Source organism: Apus apus, chromosome 1, assembly GCF_020740795.1.
Source record: "Apus apus isolate bApuApu2 chromosome 1, bApuApu2.pri.cur, whole genome shotgun sequence".
In the NCBI taxonomy this organism is placed as follows: domain Eukaryota; kingdom Metazoa; phylum Chordata; class Aves; order Apodiformes; family Apodidae; genus Apus; species Apus apus.
The window spans coordinates 115,470,968-115,495,593 of record NC_067282.1 but is presented as its reverse complement, the minus strand read 5'-3'; the positions used below and the strand labels follow the sequence as shown (position 1 = coordinate 115,495,593).

Sequence of the window (24,626 nt, the reverse complement as noted above, 5' to 3'; positions counted from 1 at the left end):
AAGAAAGGTATCAGCTAGGTGGGCAGTGTGAAACTTTACTCACTTTGTATTCAAATGGAGTTTTTCACCCTCTAGTATACTCTGATAATGGGAAAAAAAAGTACAAAAGAAAAAAAAAGAAGGAAAGAAAATAAAAGTTAATCTAGGCTTAGTTTTGGCCCATTCTCAAAACACATGGGCCTCTAAGATCTGTGTGTTTCTGGCTGCCACAACCCAATGGTTATTGTAAATACTAATAACATAGCTGTCTAGTACTGTTACATTGAAATCCCAGGCAAAGCCCATCAAAAATGGGAAATGGAAAGTAAAAAGTCTGTTTTGCAGAAAAAGGCTTGTGATATGAGCAAGTTTTCCATGAGTTCTGCAGCTGCAGAGGACTTTAAGGGGGATCAAAATACACTGGATTTGACTGCTTTTCAGGATAATTCTGCCTTTTTTTTAAATTTCTTTTTTTGTATGTTGATTCATTTTGTGCCGGATATATGGATATATGGACAACAGCCCTATAAAATGCACAGTTCACAGAAAGGCTAATTTGGAGAACATTTTAAACAGAAAGTACTTGGAACAGTTTCCCTAAAGGTGCTCTGCTCAGACATGTCTTCTTTTTTATGCATCACTGTGAGTCCTTCTAATCAGAGATAAATAAGACATTTTGAGGACTAAGATTTAGATCTGTTTTTCCTTGTGGTTTTGCCAATTTATGGCTGTAATAAACCCTGAGAATTGTGGCATTTCCTATGGCATCTCTTGAAAAATATTTTTATCGTAGTCCTCCTATAAAATGACCTGAAAGCAGAGTCTTGATGTAAATTATTATGGAAAACATAGTAACACATCCAAAATATACCAGGCTGTCTCCTTGCCTAATTACTGTTTTGTAAACCAATGGCAACTTTCCTCCCTCTGGTCCTGAACTGCTTCCAAAGAGCATGTGAAGAGTTTTTTGATGCAAAAGTTTCAAAACATCAAAATCACTGGAGGAGTGGATGTGTTAAAGCACATTAGATGCCATCTACTTCAGCTATATCTCTACCCTATCTGGTGAGCCAGAGCTTTCTTATTCTGTAGGTCCAGGTTGGTCCTAACCTCAACTTTACTGGAGCTGAGGACCCCATTTCTGGTGCCTCACATCCATCCAAAGCAGAGGAAAGGGCCCCGTGTCTTCCATGGCTCCTGTTACCAGATCCAGAAATGGACTGGATTCCCATTTCATGACAGGGAAGCTTCTCTATACCTGGAACCCACTTCCCAGTTTGTAACCTCCAACAGATGTCAAGTCAGAGTACAGTGCTCAGCCTCTGGAGAACGCCAGCATTGGCCAGCCATGGATGACACCCTGAGGGATGTGTTCTATTTCAGCATCCTTAGGTTGTGAGGGTTGTTTTCAGCTGTGTTCCATTTGTACCTAAATTGGACTGACACCAGGTCTGAAACGCTGCTAGGTCTTGCAAACTAAAATGCAAACGTTTGCTCAGTTCCCCTGCATGCTTCATTGCTATTGCTGCCAGGGTGAGTCCCACAGCCCACTGGTGGCAAAGGTCTTAGCAGAACTATCTCTGCTGATGTGTGGTTTTGGTCTCTGATTCCCACTTACAAGACACTTACAGATTCAGGGCTTTAGTAATAGCATGTAATGAATGAGGAATTAGCCATTTGCTACACTGAGTTACTACTACTTCACTTCCCCACAGTTTTCTTATTATTAATCATTAGAAACTCCTGTAATAGGACCTGTAGAATGCCAGATATCTGGAAAATGTAACAATGAGAGTTTTCCCAAGGGATGAGACTGAACTGGTCATGTAGACTCTTCTGGGGTCCTGCCACAGTGCTGTAGGTGTATGTGTGATTGCAGTAATGAGCTCACATAGTTTTCCCATGACTCTCAGATGTGAAAGAAGAGGAAGTAAAAAGAAAGCAAGTTAATTTGAGTCCAGTGAATTTAAAAGCAGAACTGCAGCTTTCACTCAACATCGTAGGGCCGAGTTGCTGTAATGGTGTAGGCCTTCCTTGGAGTTACTCCAGGTTCACACTGACAGGAGAATTTTGCCTTCAGGCAAGATATCCAGAGTTTTCTCTAGAGGAAGAGTAAATATTGCCATAGCTGTTTGTAATTGAAAGCACTAGGAGAAGACATTAATGAGGAAATGAGACCATCTTCAGCTGTAGCAACAAAGATCCATGGTTACTACAGATGGATGTCGATCAGACTAAGCATGGAATCCATGACTGCTTAGTCTCAGGGCACCGGGGGATGGCATCACATTGCTCTTCTACTGTTATGAGCAAATCCATCTGCTAACTTTAACAATCACAAGAAGGCCTTAATAAATTGCTCTTCTTCCAAATATATCCATAAGGATAAGGGCAGTGGTTCCCTTACTGCCTTTTTAATGGGACAGAGGCCTGGAAAATGAGGTTAGAAAGAATTTGTTCTGTTAAAGGTTGATTCCTTGTAGGTTTGGAAGCAGGGAGACTTTGCAGCTCTAGTTTTTTTGTGACTGGGAACTGGGCCTGGCCAACTCTGTTAACCGAAGACACAATACAACTGATTAATGCTTGTTTTCCTGCTTGATTTATCATAATGTTGATATCCAGGCTGCTGTCCTGCAGAGCAAAGACAGGGGCCCCGATGTTCTTATGCAGCTGGGATTGCATCCGGTAGGAAGAGTTCACTTAGAGGTGAAGGATTCATACCAACTCATGCACTGAGGTTCATCTTGGTTTTTATTTTGTAGGGTCATGTTGCTAGAGGAGATTGTTTGAAGGCTTAAACTCCTGGTATCAATTAGATGCCTCTGAATAGATTCTCTTTTGTCTGTGTAGGTGGGTTTTTGAAATGAATCTAAAAAATTATGCTTCCACAGGGAGGGCTATTCTAAGGCAGATTTTAACAGTTTTGACTTGACCATTGGAGACAGGCAGAAAGCTTGAAGGTCACTACTGACTGTTTTTGCACTATGGCACTGCATGGTCAACCATTGCTATTAATCATTAGCATTTCCATTCTGTCAGTAAAGTAAAGGTATTCAGTGTTAAGACAGGTTATTATTGACTGGAATGCTTTTAAAATACCAGGGTGAAAATGACTGAGATGTGTCTGAGTGGCATCTGCCAAGCTACTGTGTTTTCAACTCATTTTCAACCATATCATAGATAGTGCCATATAGAAGGACATACATTCTTTACAGTTTTACCCTTCCTGTTTGTGAACTGAATGGGCTACTGATATACTCAGGGATGTTGTTTGAAAAGATCAGCATGTGCATGGAGTACTGACCTTTGAACGCCAGCCCTCAGAAAAAAATGTATCAGGGTCTCAGCCCCTGTCACCCACCATGGGATGAAACAGCAGATTCCTTCGTTAGGTGCCTTTTATCACCATTTACTTTTGTCCCTATGAAAGATTTGTTAGACATTTCAGAGGTTATTTATGGCTGACTTAATTTTTTAGTGCTTGAAAGATGCTCTGTTTAAAGTGTTTGGGTTCCTTGCCAACAGATTGTATGGACTGGATTAGGTATATATTAGCATGCTGCTTCTTTCCATGAGTAATTAAAGTGTTGGAGTATATAAACCCATTTGTCCCTCCTGAGGAAAAGTAGCAGCTAGCATGTAAATGAAAAGACCAGGCTCTGTGCCACCATGATCCCTAGAAGTGTGAGATTTACCAACATGCATTTGTCTAACAATGTTTGTTACTGTTATTTTTCTAGGGTGCAAGTGCTTACATTCTAAACTATTTTCTATACATTATGTGGGCTCTATGTTTTGCTTTCCTGGCAGTCTCCCTAGTCAGAGTGTTTGCTCCCTATGCCTGTGGCTCTGGAATCCCAGAGGTGAGTTCCTCTTTGTGCATGAATATCCAAAAGCCAAATGAACTAACCAAACAAAAAGACAATTTACTGCATTTTCCCATTCCAGAACTGTACTATGAGATAGCATAGCTATATAGGAACTGTAAATTTCCTAACAAGATGATAGTCTTTCCATCTCATCTGCTGTCATCACTTTGTCTAACATGCCTTTATGGTGCCAATCTAAATTTTTCACAGTACAAAATGTTTAAATGCCATTGTGACAGATTAATATACATGCCTCTTCATTGCCAGAGCTTGAATTAAAAATCAGCAGCTCCTGGTCTTCACTTTATGGACTCCAGCTTTTTGTGGCTGAGGCACATACTCACTAGAAGGTTATGCAGAATTTTCCTTGAATGAAATTACTTGGGCCAGTTTCAAAAACAGTAATCTTCTAGGCTAAGCTTTAAGTAAAACCAAAATAACTTGAAGAGCAGGGCTACAAAGCTACAGAAGATGTGAGATACCTATCATTTGGGATGAAAAGTTGTTGTCCATCTTCTGTACATTGTGACATTGTGTCCTTGTACACCATGTTGTGCTGGTATGATATCATTATGGCAGCCAGAATGTCTTGTGTTCAGTATTTTACATTTTGAGCATAGTCCATATTTAAGTTGTTTAAATGAGGAACCCTGTAATTCAAGCAGAATACCTCCTCAAAATTTTTGAAATCAATGCAGTCTTTTCTTAAAAGTGCTATAGAACCACTGAAATTAGACTTAAGAATCTGGCAGACAGAATCAACAACACAAATTTTAGAAATCTTGGCACACATTTTTTTTCTTCATTGTTAGGAGAAGCATCCAAATGCTTCATAACCAATCAGGAAAAAGAACCTACGACAAATAATTTGAAATATTTTTATCATTTCCATGGTTCAAAGTAGTCACGTGTGTGTTTGTTACATATTTGATACAAGTGTCTTAAAAAAGTTCACAGTTAACTGTAAATCAAGTTTTCAAGTGGTAAATGTCTCATGCCAGGTGATGCTCAGCTCCAGTCCATTTCCAGGGCTAGAGTCCAAACCCAAATCCCACCCTGCAGGCTGTGTGTCGTGCATGTGGATTGTGCTCTATTCTAGCCATTCATATGCAAAATTAAGAGGAAATGTATAAAATTAAGTTCTCTTGGGCTTTCTCCTTTCATCATACTTGCATGCTTTTAATGGCACGATCATTCCAAATACCTAGAACTTGTTTTCTCTTGTTTTGCCTGGGAGGAGTATGTGGTTGCTCATTTGCTTTTTTCTGCCTTGTTAAAGTTGGGTCTAGTTTAAGTCTGATCCTGTAAGCCATGGAGATATGTAATAGTTTTGTACTTGTATTGATCTCTGTAGGACTCCTTACTGAAGCAGGGGACCACCCATAAGAACAGTAAAAGTGTGGTCTGCTTAACCCCTGGCCAGCTATTACTTTGGGAACATTGCCCTGGCCACAGTTTCTTTCTCTCCATCACTGTTCCATTTCAAGTAGTCTGCCATTTATTTATTTATTTATTTATTTTAACTTTGCTGAGGTTTTAGCTCCATTTGCAAGTTGAGAGTAGAAAAGGTTTCTTCAGCTCTTCAACATGTTCTTCCTGCTTTCCAGATAAAAACCATCTTGAGTGGGTTCATTATTAGGGGCTACCTGGGAAAATGGACACTTTTAATCAAAACTGTCACCTTGGTTCTGGTGGTATCTTCAGGCCTCAGCCTTGGGAAAGAAGGGCCGTTAGTCCATGTGGCCTGTTGCTGTGGAAACTTCTTCAGCAGCCTGTTCTCAAAGTACAGCAAGAATGAAGGAAAGAGGAGAGAGGTGAGGTTGGCTCAAATAATGTCTAGTTTTCTTGTCCAGATACTCAGTGTTTTGAAGGACTCATACCTTGCATGCCAATATTTGCTTTGTAGGTGCTCTCAGCTGCAGCTGCCGCAGGAGTATCTGTTGCCTTTGGGGCCCCAATCGGAGGTGTGCTTTTTAGTCTGGAAGAGGTGAGATCTGGCAGTTCACTTGCTTCAAGAAACAGACTTTCAACTTTCACTGCCTTTAAACAATATTCCTCTTTATTTTTCAAATATGTATTTGTTTATTTTTATTCTAAAGCAAAAAGAATCCAATTTCTAGTAATAAGAAATGATCAGGTATTTTAGCATAATTTGAGTAAAAGAAGAGCACTGGCTTTCTGGAAACAAACAAAATTATTCAATCTGGAAATGCATCACAGTACTGAACCTTCTCCAGCTTTCAGCCCACTGTTGCATAGGCTGAACTGCCAAGCACCTATCTCAGCATCTCTAGACAGCAACTTTGGATTTAAATTTATCAACTTTTCTCTTGTTCCTGCTCCCTATCAAAAAATGTCTTTTCTGGTATCTTTGTGAACATGTTCTGGCTATGCTAAGGACTGGTGTTCCCAGAAAAGCCAGATGTAGAATCACAGATTAAACACAGGTCTTACTGTGTGCAGTGCTCCTGTGAGTAATTGAAGTGAATACTCTCTGTCTCACTCAGTGAAGTGTTTACGGTCTCTGCTTCATTTTAGGTCAGCTACTACTTTCCTCTCAAAACCCTCTGGAGGTCATTTTTTGCTGCTCTCGTGGCTGCCTTCACACTGAGGTCCATCAATCCCTTTGGAAACAGCCGGCTGGTCCTGTTCTATGTGGAGTACCACACCCCCTGGTACATGGCTGAGCTCTTCCCCTTCATCCTGCTCGGCGTCTTTGGTGGCCTCTGGGGGACCCTCTTTATCCGATGCAACATTGCCTGGTGCAGGAGGCGAAAAACCACCAGGCTGGGGAAATACCCAGTGCTGGAGGTGATAGTGATAACAGCCATCACTGCCATCATCGCCTACCCCAACCCCTACACTCGGAGGAGCACCAGCGAGCTGATCTCAGAGCTCTTCAATGACTGCGGTGCCCTGGAGTCCTCGCAGCTCTGCGATTATATCAATGACCCAAACATGACCCGGCCGGTGGACGACATTCCTGACAGACCTGCTGGCCCTGGAGTATACACAGCCATGTGGCAGCTGGCCTTGGCTTTGGTGTTTAAAATTGTCATCACAATATTCACGTTCGGCATGAAGGTAAATTGGAGGCAGGCACAGAAGCTGTCATGAGCACACAGCACAGATGGGTTGCCATCAGCACCTGGGGTCTATCTTGCAGGCTTTGTGTGCTGCTGACCTACACCCAGCTCCACAGGTGTAGCTGACATGCCTGCTGACTCACCCACCAGCACCTTGCTCTGAGGGCCGCTGTCACTTCAAAGGGATGAGCCATGCCTTTCCAGATTCTAGTCATCTGCAGCTTTATCAAGTGAAAATGAAATCTGAGTGCAAATGCAAATTCTTGCCAAAAAGCAAATTCATGATTATTCCCACTGCAGCTGTCTTTCTGCTCTCTCAGGGTTATGTGCTATTTACACTGTTGTTTGTCTTGTTGGATTTATGTCTCAGCGTGCCTCAAGGTAGCCATGCTCAGAGAAGCAATAGCCTTGAATTTACTGGTGCACACATTTAAAACCTCACAAAAATATAAAAGTAGCTGAAAGAGTATATTTTAAAATCTTTATAAGGACTGTAGCTTGGAAAAAAAATATGAGAGAAGGAGTGGGAGGACTGACAGATATGTCATTTGATTATTCTGGATTTGCAGCTTTTTCCTTCCATTCCCCCTCCTCCCCATAAATGAGTGATGAAAGGTCCAAGAATGATTTAACCAAGCTTTCAATATATACAAAGCTGTTTGTGGTGAGTTTTATGTATCTGATTGCTAGAGCTCATATAAAACACATATCTGTCTGTCTACAGCTCCCATTATCTAAGCATTTAGTTCTGGATGTGATTGCAGCAGATGATGGGAAGTTTTTCTGAGTTATACACTTTATGTTATGCCACACTCAAAGCTAAAACACCTCATCTTTCTCTTAAAAACTGAGCTGGAACTGAGGATATATCTTTTAGAAGGCCTGCTACCCCAAAAATAATAGAACTTGTTGGTGTTTTATTTTGCTTTTATTTTGTATTTTCTCCATTTGGGATGTCCCTGATGACAAGAACTGCTAAATAGTAGAAGGTCACTTAGGATCAGTGACTGAGTCCTGCTGATTTCCTGAGCAGGAAGAATGGGTGGCAGTTCAAGAGCACAGGAGTAATATTTCTGAAGGGGGATTTGAAATGAGATGCCTTTCAGTGCAGAAAGTGATCTGTGTTTCAACTGGCAGCCAGTTGTTGTTATGCTTGTGAGTTTGATTCTTTGTTTGCTATGTGGTTCTTTATTTATTCTATATATTTAAAATATGTTAGAAGTAATTGACAGTTTCAACTATTCTTGAAAAGAACAGACAAAATATCTTTACACATCAAATCTAGAAGGCACTGTAAGACTGTTACATTAACACTATGTGGTGGGGAAGAAGGCTTCTGCTGTTATCATCCCTGACGGCCCTGGGCCACGCCAAGGTTGTTGGTTGTTTAGGAAGCTCAAGGGATATTTTCAGAACTGAAAAGATGTAACAACCTTTCCTCTCTAACAACAACAAAACCTCCATGCAAGTTCTTGCAACAGATCTCTTCTCCACCAGGAAATTTATCTCCAACTTGACATCTAAGAGGAAATAAACCTAGCTAAGACAAAGTGAATTTTCATTTTATGTTATTTTATTTTTTTCATTTCAAGACTGTTCTTTAATGATTTGTGACTTGTCTGTGTAGTAGACAACAAGGTAATGATTCACAGAACTTTCTGCATAATATATAGCAAACTGAGATGAAGAAATAACTGCCTCTGAGCAGCAAGCCCTGTTTCTCTAAATTTTTGTTCTGTGTTTGACATTTAATTTAAAATCAGGTCTGATTTAGCCTGAAAGGGTAGTAATAAAACCATAAAGTACTCTGTGGGTTAGATGTTGAAGTCAAGGTGTTATTTTCAGTTAAGCTGATTCTCAAGCCCATGACAGAACCACCAGCAGCTCCTGCCTTCCTGCAATAAAGGCAAAAGCAGGAGCATCTTGACTTTACAAGCAGACTGTTATTGAGAAACCCCATCTATTTATCTATTTCAGTACTATACAGTAGGTAGGATTCAAAATTACTTAAAAAAACCACAATAACATTCTATAAAGCTATTAGTACACATGTAGCAACACCAACTCAGTCACTTTAGAAGCCTATCTCACGCCACTCAAACATCACTATGGGTCTTCTGAGCTAGCATTTAACAAGGAACTGGTGTCTCTTAGCACTAATAATAATTTGTTCACTCAATAAGTTCATTACTAGTCTTTTTTGTCAACATGCTCATGTGTCTGTATTTTATTCAAGATCCCTTCAGGTCTTTTCATTCCCAGCATGGCTGTTGGAGCCATGGCTGGCAGGATGGTTGGGATTGGAGTAGAGCAGCTGGCATATCACCACCATGACTGGATCATCTTCAGGAACTGGTGCAGACCTGGGGCAGACTGCGTCACGCCAGGACTTTATGCTATGGTGGGAGCGGCAGCTTGCTTGGGTACAGTACCTGCTGACCATTGTTTTGTCCATGGATAATGCTGATGTCTGGGGGCCTACAAATTGTTTATGAAGACCTGGTGTTTGTGTTGGGTGCTAAGATGGCATTTCTGGACCTAATAGATGTGATGGGCTAATGCATGGGCAGCTTCCTCAAATGGTCTCTCCAGTGATCTGCCAGTTAGTCAAGAAAAGAGAGGCTTGCAGTCACCAATGCCTGCTGCTTGTAATCTGTCAAAAACCATGCAGAAGGAAAGAAAAAAATAAAGTTAGGCTACAGGTTTCCAAGACGGAGTGTTTGGGTTTGTTTTGTTTTGTTTTTCCCTTTTGGTGTAATGAAATCCACTGTGGCTGGACTAAGGTTAATTCTTTGTTCAGACTGCTCTCTATCAGTGCAGGGAACAAACTTCCCAGTTTTGGCCAAATTTTAAGTTACACAAAGATAAAAATTCTGAGGCTTATTTTGGCTGTCTGTTACACTATGGTCAATTGATCTGTCTTTTGGCTTTTGTTTTCACCATAAGGCAAATATCTGATTACATTCAATCAATAGGATTTATTGGATGTAACAGGAACGATCTGTTAACTATTAAAGCAGGATCACCGATTAATACCTCACATATCAAGTTTCTAGTCATAGATGCAACAGAAATGTTACAAGCATATCATCTGAACATGCTTTTACCTGATCCTCTCTTGCCTTTTGTACTTATATGGTCTACCTCCTCTTGCTGCTGTTGACACTTTCATTAGATGATGAAATGATAGTGGGGAGGCATAACACGATTAATGTAATTGGGTAGATTTGAAATGAAAGATGTCCTCAGGGAAGAGCTGGAAGAGTTTCAGTTTCGGAGTAGGAACATTTGTGTGATCAGTTATAGAGGAAGGAAGGGTGGGATTTGCTTGTCTAAAGTTAATGTCTATAATACAGATGTCAGCATTGGGGCTAGCTGTGTTGATACCCTTCACAGTCAAAACAGAAAAATGAGATATTGGAAAGATCAGGCTCATGTGGAAAGAGACACCTAAAACCAGGCGAATGTACAGATGAATTTGGCCTCAAAAGTGCCTGTTTTTGTTTGTTTGTTTGTTTGTTTTTCCCCAGAGATTATAAAGGCGACCTGCATCACTTCTTTGGATGTGAACACCTACAGCAGTGTAGACACAATTATTTCAATATTTCAGCTAGGATGAATGTTACTGTCAAAAGGAGTGGCACACTTCTTGTCCATAAATGATCTTAATGTTCATAAAATAAATTAATTGTCCTCTGATATTCCAGTTTATCTGCTAGTTAGCAATCACTTCTTCTTTCAAAAGGTCCAAATCAAGGTGCAGTAATTTTGATAATATGGTGAGACATACAGCAGAATGGTCACTACTCATTCTTAAGCCCAAGATCTGTCTAGCTTAGAGTAAGAGGTATAGAGTAAGAATTAAATGATCCTTACTCTGGTATCTGCTCTCAGGTTTTCAGAGTCAGAAGTTTAAGGCATTCCTCAGATGAAAGTTATATCCGGATCATAGTGTTAAATAAAAAACAATTCCGTTTTCGTGTATGCTGCTAGATTAAAAGCATCTTTTAATGACCTGTTTCTGATTTCCCTCATCTAAAATGGTGCTGTATTTTGAGGCCCAAAAATAACAGATTTATTACATTTACCTTTTGAACAGAGGCAAAGAAATGTTACCTAATAATTCAGTGATGCATACATACTTGTCTGCTGTTATGTGATTATTTTTATCCTTTAATGTAAACTGAAGAAGAAGAAAGGAGCTTGCTTATGAAATTAATACAGAAAGACTAGAAAACTACAGCTACAACCCTGTCTATGGCTGCATGCCTAGATGGCCTCAGACCAAGTTGTATACAGTTCAAACTGTATGTTACACTGATATCAAGAGCTAGGATTTAAGCTTTATCATAGCTCTTGCAGTGGTCTTAAACTATCCTTACGCAGGATTTTGTAACCATGTCATGTCCAAAGATAATGTTTAGCTTTCTATTCTGTATGAATGTGATCATTAAACCAATGCGAAGGCTCTCAATGCTCCTCCCTGCCTCAGGCCATGGTGTTTAGTTGATTCTTGGAGTAATTTTAGAGGGTTTATGGCAGGATCCAGTATTAGTTTCTTTAGTCTCTAGTATAGCTGATATTTGGCATGCTTTCTGATGTGGTAGCTCAGACTTTTAGCATGCATTATTTGCCTTCCAAATTTCAAATTTGCTAACAAAGATGTTAGCATCTTTGGCTTGAGCAAGTTCACTCAATCATTTTGATGAAAATTGCAGTAGATTAAAAAAATCTCTTTCTTCAGTGAAATAAGCCCCAACATACTACACAAATTATAAAGGCAAACTACTCCGCATGAATAATCTCATGCTTTTTTGAGTATAAGACTAAAAAATACAAATGAACTGCTTAATATGCACACTTCAAGAGCACTGAGGGAAACTTGTCTGCTTTCCTTATTGGCAGGTGGTGTTACCCGAATGACTGTGTCTCTGGTGGTGATTATGTTTGAGCTAACTGGAGGCCTGGAGTACATCGTACCTCTTATGGCTGCAGCTGTCACAAGCAAGTGGGTGGCAGATGCCTTTGGGAAAGAAGGGATCTATGAAGCTCACATTCACCTGAATGGCTACCCCTTTCTGGATGTGAAGGATGAATTCACCCACCGAACCCTGGCAACCGATGTCATGAGACCAAGGCGTGGTGAAGCTCCTCTCTCTGTTCTGACACAGGACAGCATGACAGTGGAGGACGTTGAGACACTAATCAAGGAGACTGACTACAATGGCTTTCCAGTGGTGGTTTCAAAAGACTCAGAGAGACTTATTGGATTTGCACAGAGACGAGAGCTGATTCTTGCAATAAGTGAGTACAGTATCAGAGTACATAAGTTTGATTTTTATAGGAATTGATAGGGTAGGATGCTACTAGTGTTATTCACCTTGAAGAATGGATAAATAAGAAGCAAACCTAACTTCTTCTTCAAGTCTGGCTTTTACTAGTTGCTAGGATCCATAGCTGCAGGCTTTTCTATCGTAGCATACCTCCTCTGTGGCTTGACTTTTCTGTGCTTAATTTTATCATTACTCACAACAGTATAATATAATTCTACTAGAGAAAACAGAGATAAACCCAGCTCATATGGCCAGAAGTTTTGTCAGAACCAGATGAAAATCCACTGCAGTGCTGAGCTTCCTGTAGTATCCATTGGCAGCTGGGGCAGTCATGAATCTTTGTCACACTGGGAGAAAGTTCAAGTCCCTGTGTTTCTTTCCGTTGTGCTATGTCAACATTTTTCACATCCAGGCCTTTTCCACTAGGAGTGCAAGGCCTTCCAGTGGAGCATACTGTTTGGTAAAATGGCTGAGTTTTGTCAAGCATCCATTGGAAAGCTGGCTGGTTGCCTGAGAGTCCGATCCAGGTCATTGCAGGTTTTGACCCATCAGGTCCTCTCCTGGTTGGCCTGGTAGCTAGGTGGGGATTGAAAAGACAGGTACATTGGATGAAAGCAAGTGTTTCCACCTTCCCCACATCCAGGGAATCCAGAACTGCAGCAGTCTGCGGGCCTGGCAAATCAGCCCCACAATCTGCTCTTAATTCTGGCAGTCCTGTGGTGCTGAGGACCAGCTGGGCAGGCAGGCAGACAGGCAGCTGGCTGGGCATGGTTGCCTTCTACTTTTCAGGGGATATCTGGCATATCCAAATCTCCTTGACGTGGAATTATTCCTCTCTGAATGGGCCTGTTTCATCCCTCTACTTAAGGCACTTTTAAAAAGCTGTTGTCTCAGCTGGAAACTCCACTATGCTTCAGAAAAGAAAATCCACAAATGGAAAACCACTTTTCACAAAAATAAAATAAAATTTGAAGTAACAGTGCTCTTTAAAGCACCTTGCTTTTTAATGTTTGTTTCTTAAAAAAAATACTTCATCTCCTGGATGTAAACATACAGCATCTAAGTGATTAGATCTAAAATTTTTACTGATTTATTTATGGACACTCAGCTGTTAATTGATTCCCCCTTCTCATCCTATAGCAAAAAGCCACCAATGCTACATCAATACTACATGCAGAAGAAGAAATGACAGAGCCCGTTTTTTTTTTTCCCCTTAAAATGTAGTGCAGTATTCTCTTCAGTAAGACACTACTTTCTCATTTTTTTTCATTTCTGTATTTGTCATTTCAGCTAGAGAAAACAGTTAATGAACTGAATTCATTTTTCATTTTGTTATCACTAATTTCTCTAAAGGCAGGGAAGCAGAACAGGCCTTACTGCTAGTTCTACAGGTCCTGTAATTCTACAATTGTAATTTAACTTCAAAGGAGTGTGGGAATCTAACTTTTTCATTAAAAGCCCACTATCACTGGTTGCTCCTTCATCCCTCCTCCAAAAATAAGTCTCCATGAAGTTATAATCCTCTGCATACCAGTCTCTGTATAAGAGGATTTTAAAGACACCAAGATGAAGTCCAAGGCTGCTAGCTGCAATACTCCTTTCAAACAACTGATTTTCTCAGAGGGCTAATCTTCCTTTGGTAGGAACAAAAGATGCTTTATATGGTCAAGCTAGGAAAGTTAATAGTGTCTGAAGTTTTGCCAAATGTGTAAACGCCAAGAGCTGATACCATTTATAAAGTAGTTTGTATTTTATCCTGCTTTTGCTAATGCTTTTCAGTGGTCTTCTGCATTCCCTGTGAGAAATAAAAGAACCTTAATTAGATGTATTTAGCCTATCATGTGTCTGGCTTTTACACTGTCTGTGCCATGTCATGGCTGTAACACTTGTTGCCATCCTAACTTCATAGTTGTTTGCATCTCCTTTGCAAGGACATATGTCAGTGGGAAAATTGCATGGAGTGAAGATGCAAACCCCTCACTTTACAAGCAGAAAGATCAGACACTTTCTGAAGCAGATCAGAGAAGTCTGGGGAACTAAGTCTTAATTCAGGTCATAAATGGCAACATGGCTGAACATTGCTAGGAGATGTGTCAAAATGTCCAGTTATGTCCTGTCCTGTTTGACAACTCTTTTCTTTGACATCCACATTTTCCAGAGGAAAAGGTACTGTTCCCTGATCAGTTCTAATTAAGAGCATCTTTCCTAGACCCTGGGGCAGAACTGAGATTTGAAATAAAAAACTTCTCTGTAGAGATATGTTTTCCTAAAATCCTCAGCTGTCAGGGACTGTTGGTCACCCTTCTTCTCTTGGGCTGATTATGACAGCTCCTGATGTCATTCTCCATTGACTCTGTGATAAATAGCTAGTATTTCCAGTATGGTCTGTGTCTTTGTGACTTAAAATCTGGATTTGGTTTCACTTTTCCAAAAGACACGGTATATGGTTCCAGTACAGGGCAGGGCAAAACACTGGTTTTGTACCATGCTAGCAATTTTTTGATAGCTAATCCTCTTTCACTGAAGGCCAAAGTTGCTTTGCATTTATTGCAGGAGTCATCACTGCTCATCTTTACCACAGAGTAGCTAATGTGTTGCAAACCTTCACCTCAGCTAGTCTCAGAGTTGTGTCCGTGGAGCCATACACTAAATCCCCTTAAACTATAAAATGACTTGCCAAGAGGTAAACATCACAGGTGGTGAAGCATCTTTTATTCTCCTGTTCAGGTTCTTACGTCCTGCTCAGGCTGACAGCATCCAGAGATACTAGAAGTATGTCTGGGAACAGTACAAGCCCCATCTGTGTAGTGCTGTAGCCAGAGAATGAGGTCCTCTAAAGAGCAGAGTGAGGCCCATGCCAGTATCTCTTCTTTCACTGCATTGTGACCTGCAGAATGCCTCCTCATTTTGAGCCAGCTTTAGTGCCTTCATATGAAAACATGTCACACTGTGCAGACACATGATTTCAACCAAGAAGGTTCAGATTCTTTCTCTGGCCCAATAAATTGTGCATCAGCAGGGTGATGGCCCAGGGAACACTCTGGGGAAGTACTCCAGTTTCCTCACACAACTGACTTCTTGGATGAATGCAATAGCTGTTGAGTCCCACATCAAATACGTGTTTACACACAGCTCTCTGCCTTGTGATTTACACCTATATAATGTCTTTCTTACTAAGTGGAGCACTAAGCATGTTCTAGAAATGCATCCAGTTCCTGCAAAGAGAATGAAAATGTCACTGCCAGTTGCTCAGAAGCACCTTCAGGAGGAGTGCATCCCTTCACTGGTCCTTGTTGAGCAGGTAGGCAGGATGGGTGGGCAGAGTCACTCTCTGGAAATAGGTGTCTACATTGTAGATGGCACCTACCTTATAGTCTAATGGAGGGGAGTATTTGACCCTGTAAAGCTCTTAAATCTGGCCAGCTTCAGAGGTATTGTACAAAAGGCAGAGTCTTGGATGCAAGCCACTTGGCCTCTATAATGTACTTTTCTCAGTGTAGAGGTAGGAAAGCAACATAGTTAATATAGGCTGTGAACTGGTAACTCCTGAATATGAGAAGCTGCTCTCACATTGAGAGAACTAATTCACTCTCTAGCTATGACAAGAGCCTTCTGCAGAGATGACTCTGTAAAACCAGACACTGTCATCCATTTGCTTTGCTCCTTCTGTTAAGCTAGATCTGTGTTTCTTACTCACTAACTGTAAAAATGATCTGTTCTTCTGTTTTACTTTTAACTCCCCCATCCAGTGAGACTGCATACAAAGTCCACCATTTTTTCTGATGCCACTGAATTTGCTCAATATTAGTACATCATTCAAATTTCTTAAGAGAGATGCTTGACTTTGAAGAGTGAAGTCATGGCTTTGGCTAATCTGTTGTCCAGGGTCATTGCTGCCTTGGGAACAGCAATGTACTAACTGAAATACTTTGGCCTATTGCTTTGGGTGCAGCTTTGGGAAGGAAATACCTAGCTGTCAAGGGTTTTTATCAAAGGGTGGGAGTTCCCTTCAGTTTGATTAATGTTACCTCTTACCACAGATCATATATCAAAGAACTATGCACGCATGTTCACACTTGAAATTAGATGTATAAATCAGAACAAGATGAGACAAAGTTAGCATCATTCTTTTAAATTGCAATAGGGCTTGTAATAGGTGGGGTGAGAAGGTTGAAAATCATATACTGTACTGATATTAGGTTTGAGCCACCACTGCTCCAGTTCCAGAAATATACATCATTAAAGGAAAAAAATGCAGCTGGAACATGTTAGAAACCATTACTGTCTACACATTACAAGTCACAGGAGCAGGTTTCTGCACTTTGACTGATGGCAATGAGCTCCAAGAATATATATATATGCACTTTAAGTATGTCTGATTTGCTGTACCTCTCAAGAACAGAAGCAGCCTATATTAATCTGAGATAATAATTCTAGCCATTTCCAATAATTTATTAAAAAAAAAAAAAAGTTAGATCCTCAGAACCAAACACATGCTTATTCTGGGGAAGAGAAGTGTCTATCATTTGGAAATCCTTCTCATATATTGGTTATGCCCTGCAGTGTTGAGTAGAAATTAGATAAACACTACAAAGAAAATAAACTGCTCCAATGCCAAAAATACTTGTTGGAGCATACTTTTAAAAGGCTTATAATGATCATGTAAAGTCCAGATGTACTGTAAAGCTCACTTTTTTTGATCAAAGTATGAAAGACAGCTTTTGAACGTTTGAAAATAGACAAATATGTACTGTTGAGAAAAATGTACTAATCTCATTTACTGCTATATATTTTCCTTCCCATTCCCATTTTCCTTTAAGCAGGATGTTATTTTCCCCTGCCCTTTTAAAATCTAGATATTCAAACTCTATTTCTAGATATGCAAACTCTATTTCAACTCTATTTCTAAAACACCCACACCACCCCCAGATCCCTGGGAAGTGAATTTGTCTTTCCCTAACTTGGTGTTCATAAATTCATTCACCATGACCAGCTTTCCCGCACTCCACTGAGGAGTCTGAGAACAAACATACTACTCTGAGCCAGCTGGGACCATACCAGGCTGTTGACTCCACTCCTTTGGGCATATAATAGTAGTTTCTTTTGTAATTCTCACAATGGAGGAAATTACATACCATAATTTGTATTTAACCGAAATCGGATTAGTGATGTTTGTGAATGCAACCAGCTGCATATTTATTCAGAAAAGCAACCCGGCAAAAGTATGTGTAAAAATATCACTTACATTTGCTTCAAGGGAAAAATGTCTCAAGGAAATTCATGTTTGCTCTTTAACCCCAACTTCTGGGACCTCAGCACGTTAAAGACAAAAAGCTATTATTACCTTTGCTTTCCAAAGATGAATGATTTTTTTGCTTTGTTTTGTTATCAACCCTAACTCACTCTCTCCCTTGATCTTTCTGTTATACAGAGAATGCAAGACAGCGTCAGGATGGGGTGGTGAGCAACTCCATCGTGTATTTCACTGAAGACCCCCCAGAACTGCCACCCAACAGTCCCCATCCGCTGAAGCTGCGGCGTATTCTCAACCTGAGCCCTTTCACTGTCACTGACCACACGCCAATGGAGACTGTGGTAGATATTTTCCGGAAACTTGGACTGCGGCAGTGTCTTGTCACTCGGAGTGGGTGAGTAGATGCTTAGTAGCATGCTTAGAGAATCTGAGGTTTTCCTCAGCATTAACAAAAGCATGTTTTTTCCTGTTTAAAGCCAAGTATAGAAAGTAGCACCTCTGAGACATTCAAGTGAGTATTTTGATGTTTGTTTATTTTGTGAATGGAAGAATAAGGGAAGCTCACCCAGTGTCTCTGCAGAGCAGCAAAAGAAGTCAGACTCGGAACCCAAGTGGCTCTTGCCAGGTGTCATGTTTCATTCTCTTCTCCCAAATCCTTAGCATATTGTCATTTAGATAAGGTAAAGATGAATTAAAATTAAACTGTTCTGACTCCCACTATCATTCAGTTTTCAACAGAGGCAGATCTGGCAAGTAGTATTGTTTGCAAAATATATGCCTGTCTCTAGTCATCCAGCTAGATTAGATGCTTGTGAAGACCGTGATAGAGATGCCAGTGGAGGAAAATTAATCTACTCAGCTTTCTTTAAAGCATAACAGAAAGGCATATAAACTGAAAGTCCACAAAGTGCAGCTGAAGAAGTATGGGCAAACACGAAATTAGAAGAGTAAAGGCTGCACCATGTACACTAGACATAACATGCCGTAATTCCAATGGGATTTGAGCTATTTTGGGAGCACTGCTCATCTCAGAATTCAGTGGTAAGAAGAAACTTTACAACAGGAAAGCAAAACTAGAGCTATCATTTTCAAATGTGGAAGATTAAAATTTCGTCTTTTTGTTATTCAAATATATTGCAGCTTGTTACTATCAATGTAGTGTCCTCAGCATTAAGACAATAAGGTCTATATTGGGACACAGATTTAGGTGCTGATTTAAAGTGCTTGGATTTGGAAATTTTCATCTTTGGTTCAAGCACTTACAATAAATGAAAGGTGAAAAAACTCTAACATTGACATAGTTTCAAAATCCAGTCTCTCATGGCCTTCAAGAACTGGAAACAAAAGCCCTTGAATACTGAGGATAAGGACATTTTTGACTCTTGGTGCCAGACATCCTATAGGCCTCATCTTTCTTGCCAGATAGAATTAATTTAGGTTTCACATAAATGAGAAATTAACACTCACACCTGAAGGAATTATGCTGTTGGACAGTGAGAGTTTCAGAAAGTCTGTGCTTTAGCTTATAAGTTTGTGTATTACTAAACCCCATGCCCTAGATCAGGGCACTGCAGCCTTGGCTTTGAGCTGTTGGTCCTCTGCAGTCTGAGCCTAAGAAAACTCATGATTTTGTTGTACAAAGTGTCAGTAGTTGTAGCTCCTCAGTCATATTCCCAAAAAAAGAGTTAACAACCCCAAGTATTTCACTTAATGATCATGGCTGAGGTAGAGAGAATGCTTTTTATAAAAGATAATCACTGGGAAACATATGAGATGGACAGTGCTATGTGGAAGCATTCATAAGGCGTCCCTGTAGCTGAAGAGGGCACACAAAGGGATGATATATGAGATCATTGCTGACCTTTCCTTTCCTTTTCTCCTCTAGGAGGCTGCTGGGTATCATAACTAAAAAGGATGTATTAAGACATATGGCTCAAATGGCAAACCAGGACCCTGAATCTATCATGTTTAACTAGCCTGGTAAAGGAAGAACAAAGTAACCCCAAAGGAATTCCTTCTAGGTTAACATAAAGGCTGTGTTTGGTGTATAATTTGTTTAAAGACAAAATGTAACATGTATGAGGAATGGCCCAATATGTCTCTGACAGAGGGAGTGGATGCAAGATGGCACTTACTTAATGAGGAAGGCAGTTTAGAAGCTCCGAGCAGCTGTAGACATCAAGCTGTTTCCTTAATGAGATTTCCAGCAGCTCAGCTGGAGTGTTGGTGGGTGTAAGTCATGTAGTGCTTAGAGACAGAGCCAGGAGTGCCAGTGGGATGCATCAGTGTTCACACTAACTCTTGAGGCAGGTGCAAAGACTAGCAGACACTCTTTATGCACAAGCCATTAACAGATGTAAAGATTTGTATTCCAAACTAAAGGGTGTGTATGAGTAACATCAGCTTTTGTTACTGAAATAATGGTTATTTATTTGTGACTGAATTATGCCATTTTCATGAGGGGGAAAAAAAGTCATTTTAAATGAAAATTTTTGTCATCTTCATTTATTTTTGTAAAAGTTAAGTGAACCAGGACTGGAGTTAAAGGAGCAAGAACACACTTCAACTCACTTCAAAACAAATTGTCCCCTGCTCCCTAATATAATCCTTCAAATTTTATACATTTTAGCATTCCTGTCAATCAGCTTCCCTTTATTGATGTTGAAATGTGACTTGTTTGTAACAGTTTATTATTTCTCTATGCAATTTTGCATACAGGTACTGTAATATTTAGTATTATGGGGCTTGCTGTGACAACTGGAAAGAATATAGAAGCCTGTGGAGGAATTTTCAAAGGCGCTGAAGGGAGACTGGTATCCAGCTTTCATCAATGTTAGTGACAAGAGTTTGAATCCTTCACCTGTCTTCCCTTGTGTATGTCATAATTTTTCACAAACTAATTAAGTTCTGCATTGATTCCTATTCTCCATTTAGTTCATCTTTGCTATTTTTTGGCAGCTGTCTGCGCCTGTCAAGAGATTGCTGAAGTTAATTTAACAGTCACAGACATTTATTCTGTAGCAGATCTACCCTTTATGCATCTGCCAGTCATAGGATTGTGGAATCTATCTCCACAACACTGTGGCTAGATAAGATTAAATGGACTGAGAATGTAAACAATGATAGAAAAGCTTTAATCATTGATCTGTTTGCAGCAGGAACACAAGATATAACAGCCTCTGCTAGGGACCTCCAAGTCACTCAGGTAAAAATGCTAAGTTTTCCTAAATCCTTGGTCCTATGTGAGATGCACAGTCAATGCGGTCTGTGTTAATATACTAGCACTTTATGCTATCCGTAACAGAAGACCAAATTCTTCTCTCAGTAACACACAATCCACCCTGCCCAGGGCATGCTTTGAAACTGTAAGCTTAAGACTGGAGAGAAGTTGCACCCTAACTTAGATGCCCTGAATTCCTTTCAGACACTATGAGAGTGTGGACTGTTCACTTAGGCATCTATAACCTCTGGTATTTTTGTTCAAACTCATACAGTTACTAGTAGCTCAAGTCCATTGCGTCCAGATGGTCTTCATGGACAGAGATGAGAGAAGTCCTTTCATGCCAGAAGGACCTGTTGCTTACTCCAGACAAAAGCCAGACTGACGATCCAACTTGTAGGCTATGTGGATGATTATTGTGTTCCTGAACAGAGACAACCAGCCAGGTGCACCCTAAGCTAGATGCCCAGAGGTACATGTTACAAATTCCTCTTCTTATCTCTAGTGACCATGCTTCCTTCTGGCATGTGTCCCACTGCATTCACACAAAGTATGGCCCAAATTGTTTAAGTGAAAGAAACGGAAGGGATAATTTTAATCTGCTAAATGCTCCATTTAACAATAGTGTCTGCAACAGACTGACATAAATATATGTAGCTCTGGCCAAAGCTCACAAATGTTTCAGTGTATACTTTTTGTTAACTGAACATCTGCACTACAATGTATTATTAAAGGGTTATTGTTTAAACTATATAAACTACAGAACTGAGTAACCCTTTCCTTCTGAAAATAGGAAATACAACATAATATTGTTGTTTCTTACGTTTTTATGTGAAGCTATTGTCAACCACATTCATAAAAAAAACCAACCAACTCAACAACCAAGCTCACAGACATTCAATGCCCTCATGTGAACAGAGATGCAATCATAAAGTCAATGCATTCCCACAACTAGACCCAGGAAGGGCTTAGTACAAATGTCAGTTCATAGTCAAAACTAGAATCTAAGGGATCTGGACTAAGATAAGTAGGCTGAATTTTGAGGGTAATCTTATTCTGAAATTAAAACTGAAGGACTGTTATACTTTTGACTTCTATAGCTCTTAATGTCAATATATACATGTTTGATGAGCACTTTCTCCATCTTCCCATATGTTTACACAGGAAACAAGTGTGCATACTCTATCCACTTGAAGATTAAAATACCTCTTTTACTCATAAATTAAGAGAAATACATTGAGAAGTGAATTTATCTGCTATTTGAAATCAAATTCAAGACTTCGTGTATGTCTGAAAAAGGACAGATCTAAAGCCTTCTCTGTTAGCCAAGAAAATTTCAGTCCATGCTGCATTATCATGTAGTCCATGGCAGAACAAACTCTGAAGAGCATTGATTGATAGTACTGGGGGCACACTAACAAGTACCAGGATGGTATATCAATGCTGAAAAAAATTGTCATTTCTTAAGAAAAAGACAGTCACCTAGTTGAGGTTAAACTGGCCATGAATACAAACTCACTTGGGTATTGACTCCATGGCTATGCATAGGCATAAACTTTTGTGGCTAATTCCCATTAATACCCAGAGGCCTGATCCATTAAAGCCAACAGTCAGCCCTGTGATAGCTTGTTGCCTTATCTCAATAGACTGCATATGAGGAGCCATCTTGCTTAAGAACAGGATCCATAAAACCAGCATGGTAAAAAACAAACAGAAAAAACTGAGATTTATACACTTATTGCAGGTGCAGTTAGACCCTGGGACTAGCCCCCAAGCAGAAGACAGGTACACTGATGTCCAGCTTTTTTCTATCTTATCATCTATCTTATCATCTCTTTAGATGGAATGGTTTAAATATCTAGTGGGTCAAGGAAAAAAGCTTTGGATGTGTAACTACGTAGGTGGTTAGACTGCTGTTTCTTGTTCAAAATGTGCTAAACTTCCTTAGAGCAGGGACTGATATTTAGCTCTCCAGAAATAGCATCACCATAGCTGACTTCAGCTGCTTGACATTATCAAGGCTGAGGTGATGCTAGAATGACAAGAAGGGTTTTGAAACTGGACAGGCTTTGCTAATTAGAAAACTTAACACTTCCGACACTTCTGGAGGCAGTAATTGGCTTTCTGTTGAACTTCCTCCATGATACAGTATTCATTGCTCTTTCAGCTTGAGTTGCTGAACGGAAAACAGTCTTAATATAAATTAATAACATGCTTTTCTTGAAAAAAATGCAGTTTTGATGTAATGATTTAATCTATTCTGCTGCAACAAGCACATTATCAGTCACTGTTTTCCATCTGTATTTCCAAATGTCTCGGAAGTTACTGAATTGGCTCCAAGAGGGATAGATCTCAGCCTCAAGTATTTATTTGAATTTTTAGAACTCAAGATAGTTACATAGCTTGATGAATCTGAGAGTTACGTAAGTGCTTTAGAATATATTGCTTACTTTATGCAACTTCAGTTCAGTCCTTGTGTTCAAGCAGCTGGGTTTTGAAGATGTCAAACTAAACAAGAGAACAAAAACCTTTAAATTATTTAAGTTCAGTATTGTACCTTTGTTTTGCATGAACTATGTTACAGTTACATTCAGCTTCCAATGTGCACTTGAAGCAATCTGTACCGAGAAAGTTTATTACTGAAGTACAGAACATGGATGAAATTAGTCAGATTCTTTCGCTGTCTCAGTGATACTAATTATTAATTCTTACGCTTTGATGAAGCGTGGAAAGAATGTTTAAGATTTAGTGGAGACTCACTGATTCTGTGTTGGAATGACACTATAATTATGAATACTGTTTCACTTTGGTTTTATTTTTTTGTTGTTGTTGTCGGTTTGTTTTGGTTTTTTAATTGTAGAAGACAGTATACATATGTGGCACCTTATCAAAAACATTGTTTGGACTCTATTTTTTAAATAAAACTGACTTACATGGAATCATTTCTTGAACATCTTATTAATTGGAGAAGCATTTCACTTCATGTCTCTGTATGATTTTGATGTATTATTTTCCCACTTATAGGGATAACTCAAGCCTGATGAATGATTTAGATTATCTGATTCAGTTATGGGTTAGCTAATATTAAGTAGGGAGTTAGTAAAATTCACACAGCGGACTTCAAAGAATCAGCCTTAACAGCTGGCTGTTTTATTTTCAGAGAGAAGTGGTTTTTACTTCAACATCGTAAGTCCTTTATTTTAGAAATCTAAAAAGAGAAGAAAAAAAAAATCTCCTACCAGGTTGTTCTGTTTACAATAACCATTACAGTTCTTTAAAGCTAGATGCTGCGAAGCCCTGAGGATTTCAGTTTTTACATATATTTGGTCGCACTTCAATTCAGAGCTAAGCTGAAAGACTGAAGATGGCAGGTTCAGTCATGCCTACTTAACTGGATGAAGCATTCCTTAACTTTCTGTCAGAGGCTAACGTTTAGGTAACAAAAAAGAATATGAATTTCATCCTGGTTAATGTACTAACCAAGCAAACAGAAAGGTACTATGGCTTTTCGGCTTACCAAAAAGAAGCATTACAGATTTCAAGTCATGTTCAAGAGAACAAGCTTGATAAAATTGATATATCAGAAATATTCTAATTTAAGTTAAATTACTCATTTCAGAAGCTGGTCCTGGATTCCCAGGGCCTCCAGCTTCTTCCATGGATTGCTGTGGCCCTACCGTGGCCCAATACACACACAAAGCAAGAAGGCATCAGGCATGCAGCAAGTAGCTCCTGTAGTTTGTAAGTTGGTCATGAGGGACTGAGCCTTAGACCTACCTGTCATCACTTGTGATGGTATAGCTGGGAAATGGAAGAGAAAATGTTGAGAGGAATTCAGCTGTGCCCTGTTACAGCTGTGCACTATGCATCCTGGCCTAGGTCCTC

General features: G+C 39.7%; 1 protein-coding gene across 3 annotated transcripts in view; it reads left to right on the top strand.

Annotated features, from left to right (window-relative positions):
- The window catches only part of CLCN4 (chloride voltage-gated channel 4), a 45,925-nt gene extending 22,245 nt beyond the window's left edge, over positions 1-23,680 (top strand). For all 3 annotated transcript variants that reach the window (XM_051630254.1, XM_051630267.1, XM_051630260.1), the window contains exons 5-12: positions 3,720-3,842; positions 5,456-5,662; positions 5,755-5,835; positions 6,387-6,932; positions 9,171-9,357; positions 11,840-12,238; positions 17,699-17,915; positions 19,407-23,680. In XM_051630254.1, coding sequence (XP_051486214.1) covers positions 3,720-3,842; positions 5,456-5,662; positions 5,755-5,835; positions 6,387-6,932; positions 9,171-9,357; positions 11,840-12,238; positions 17,699-17,915; positions 19,407-19,497 — 1,851 coding nt within the window. In that variant the 3' untranslated portion in view covers positions 19,498-23,680. The remainder of the gene's footprint in view (positions 1-3,719; positions 3,843-5,455; positions 5,663-5,754; positions 5,836-6,386; positions 6,933-9,170; positions 9,358-11,839; positions 12,239-17,698; positions 17,916-19,406) is intronic.
- Positions 23,681-24,626: the final 946 nt, after the last annotated feature.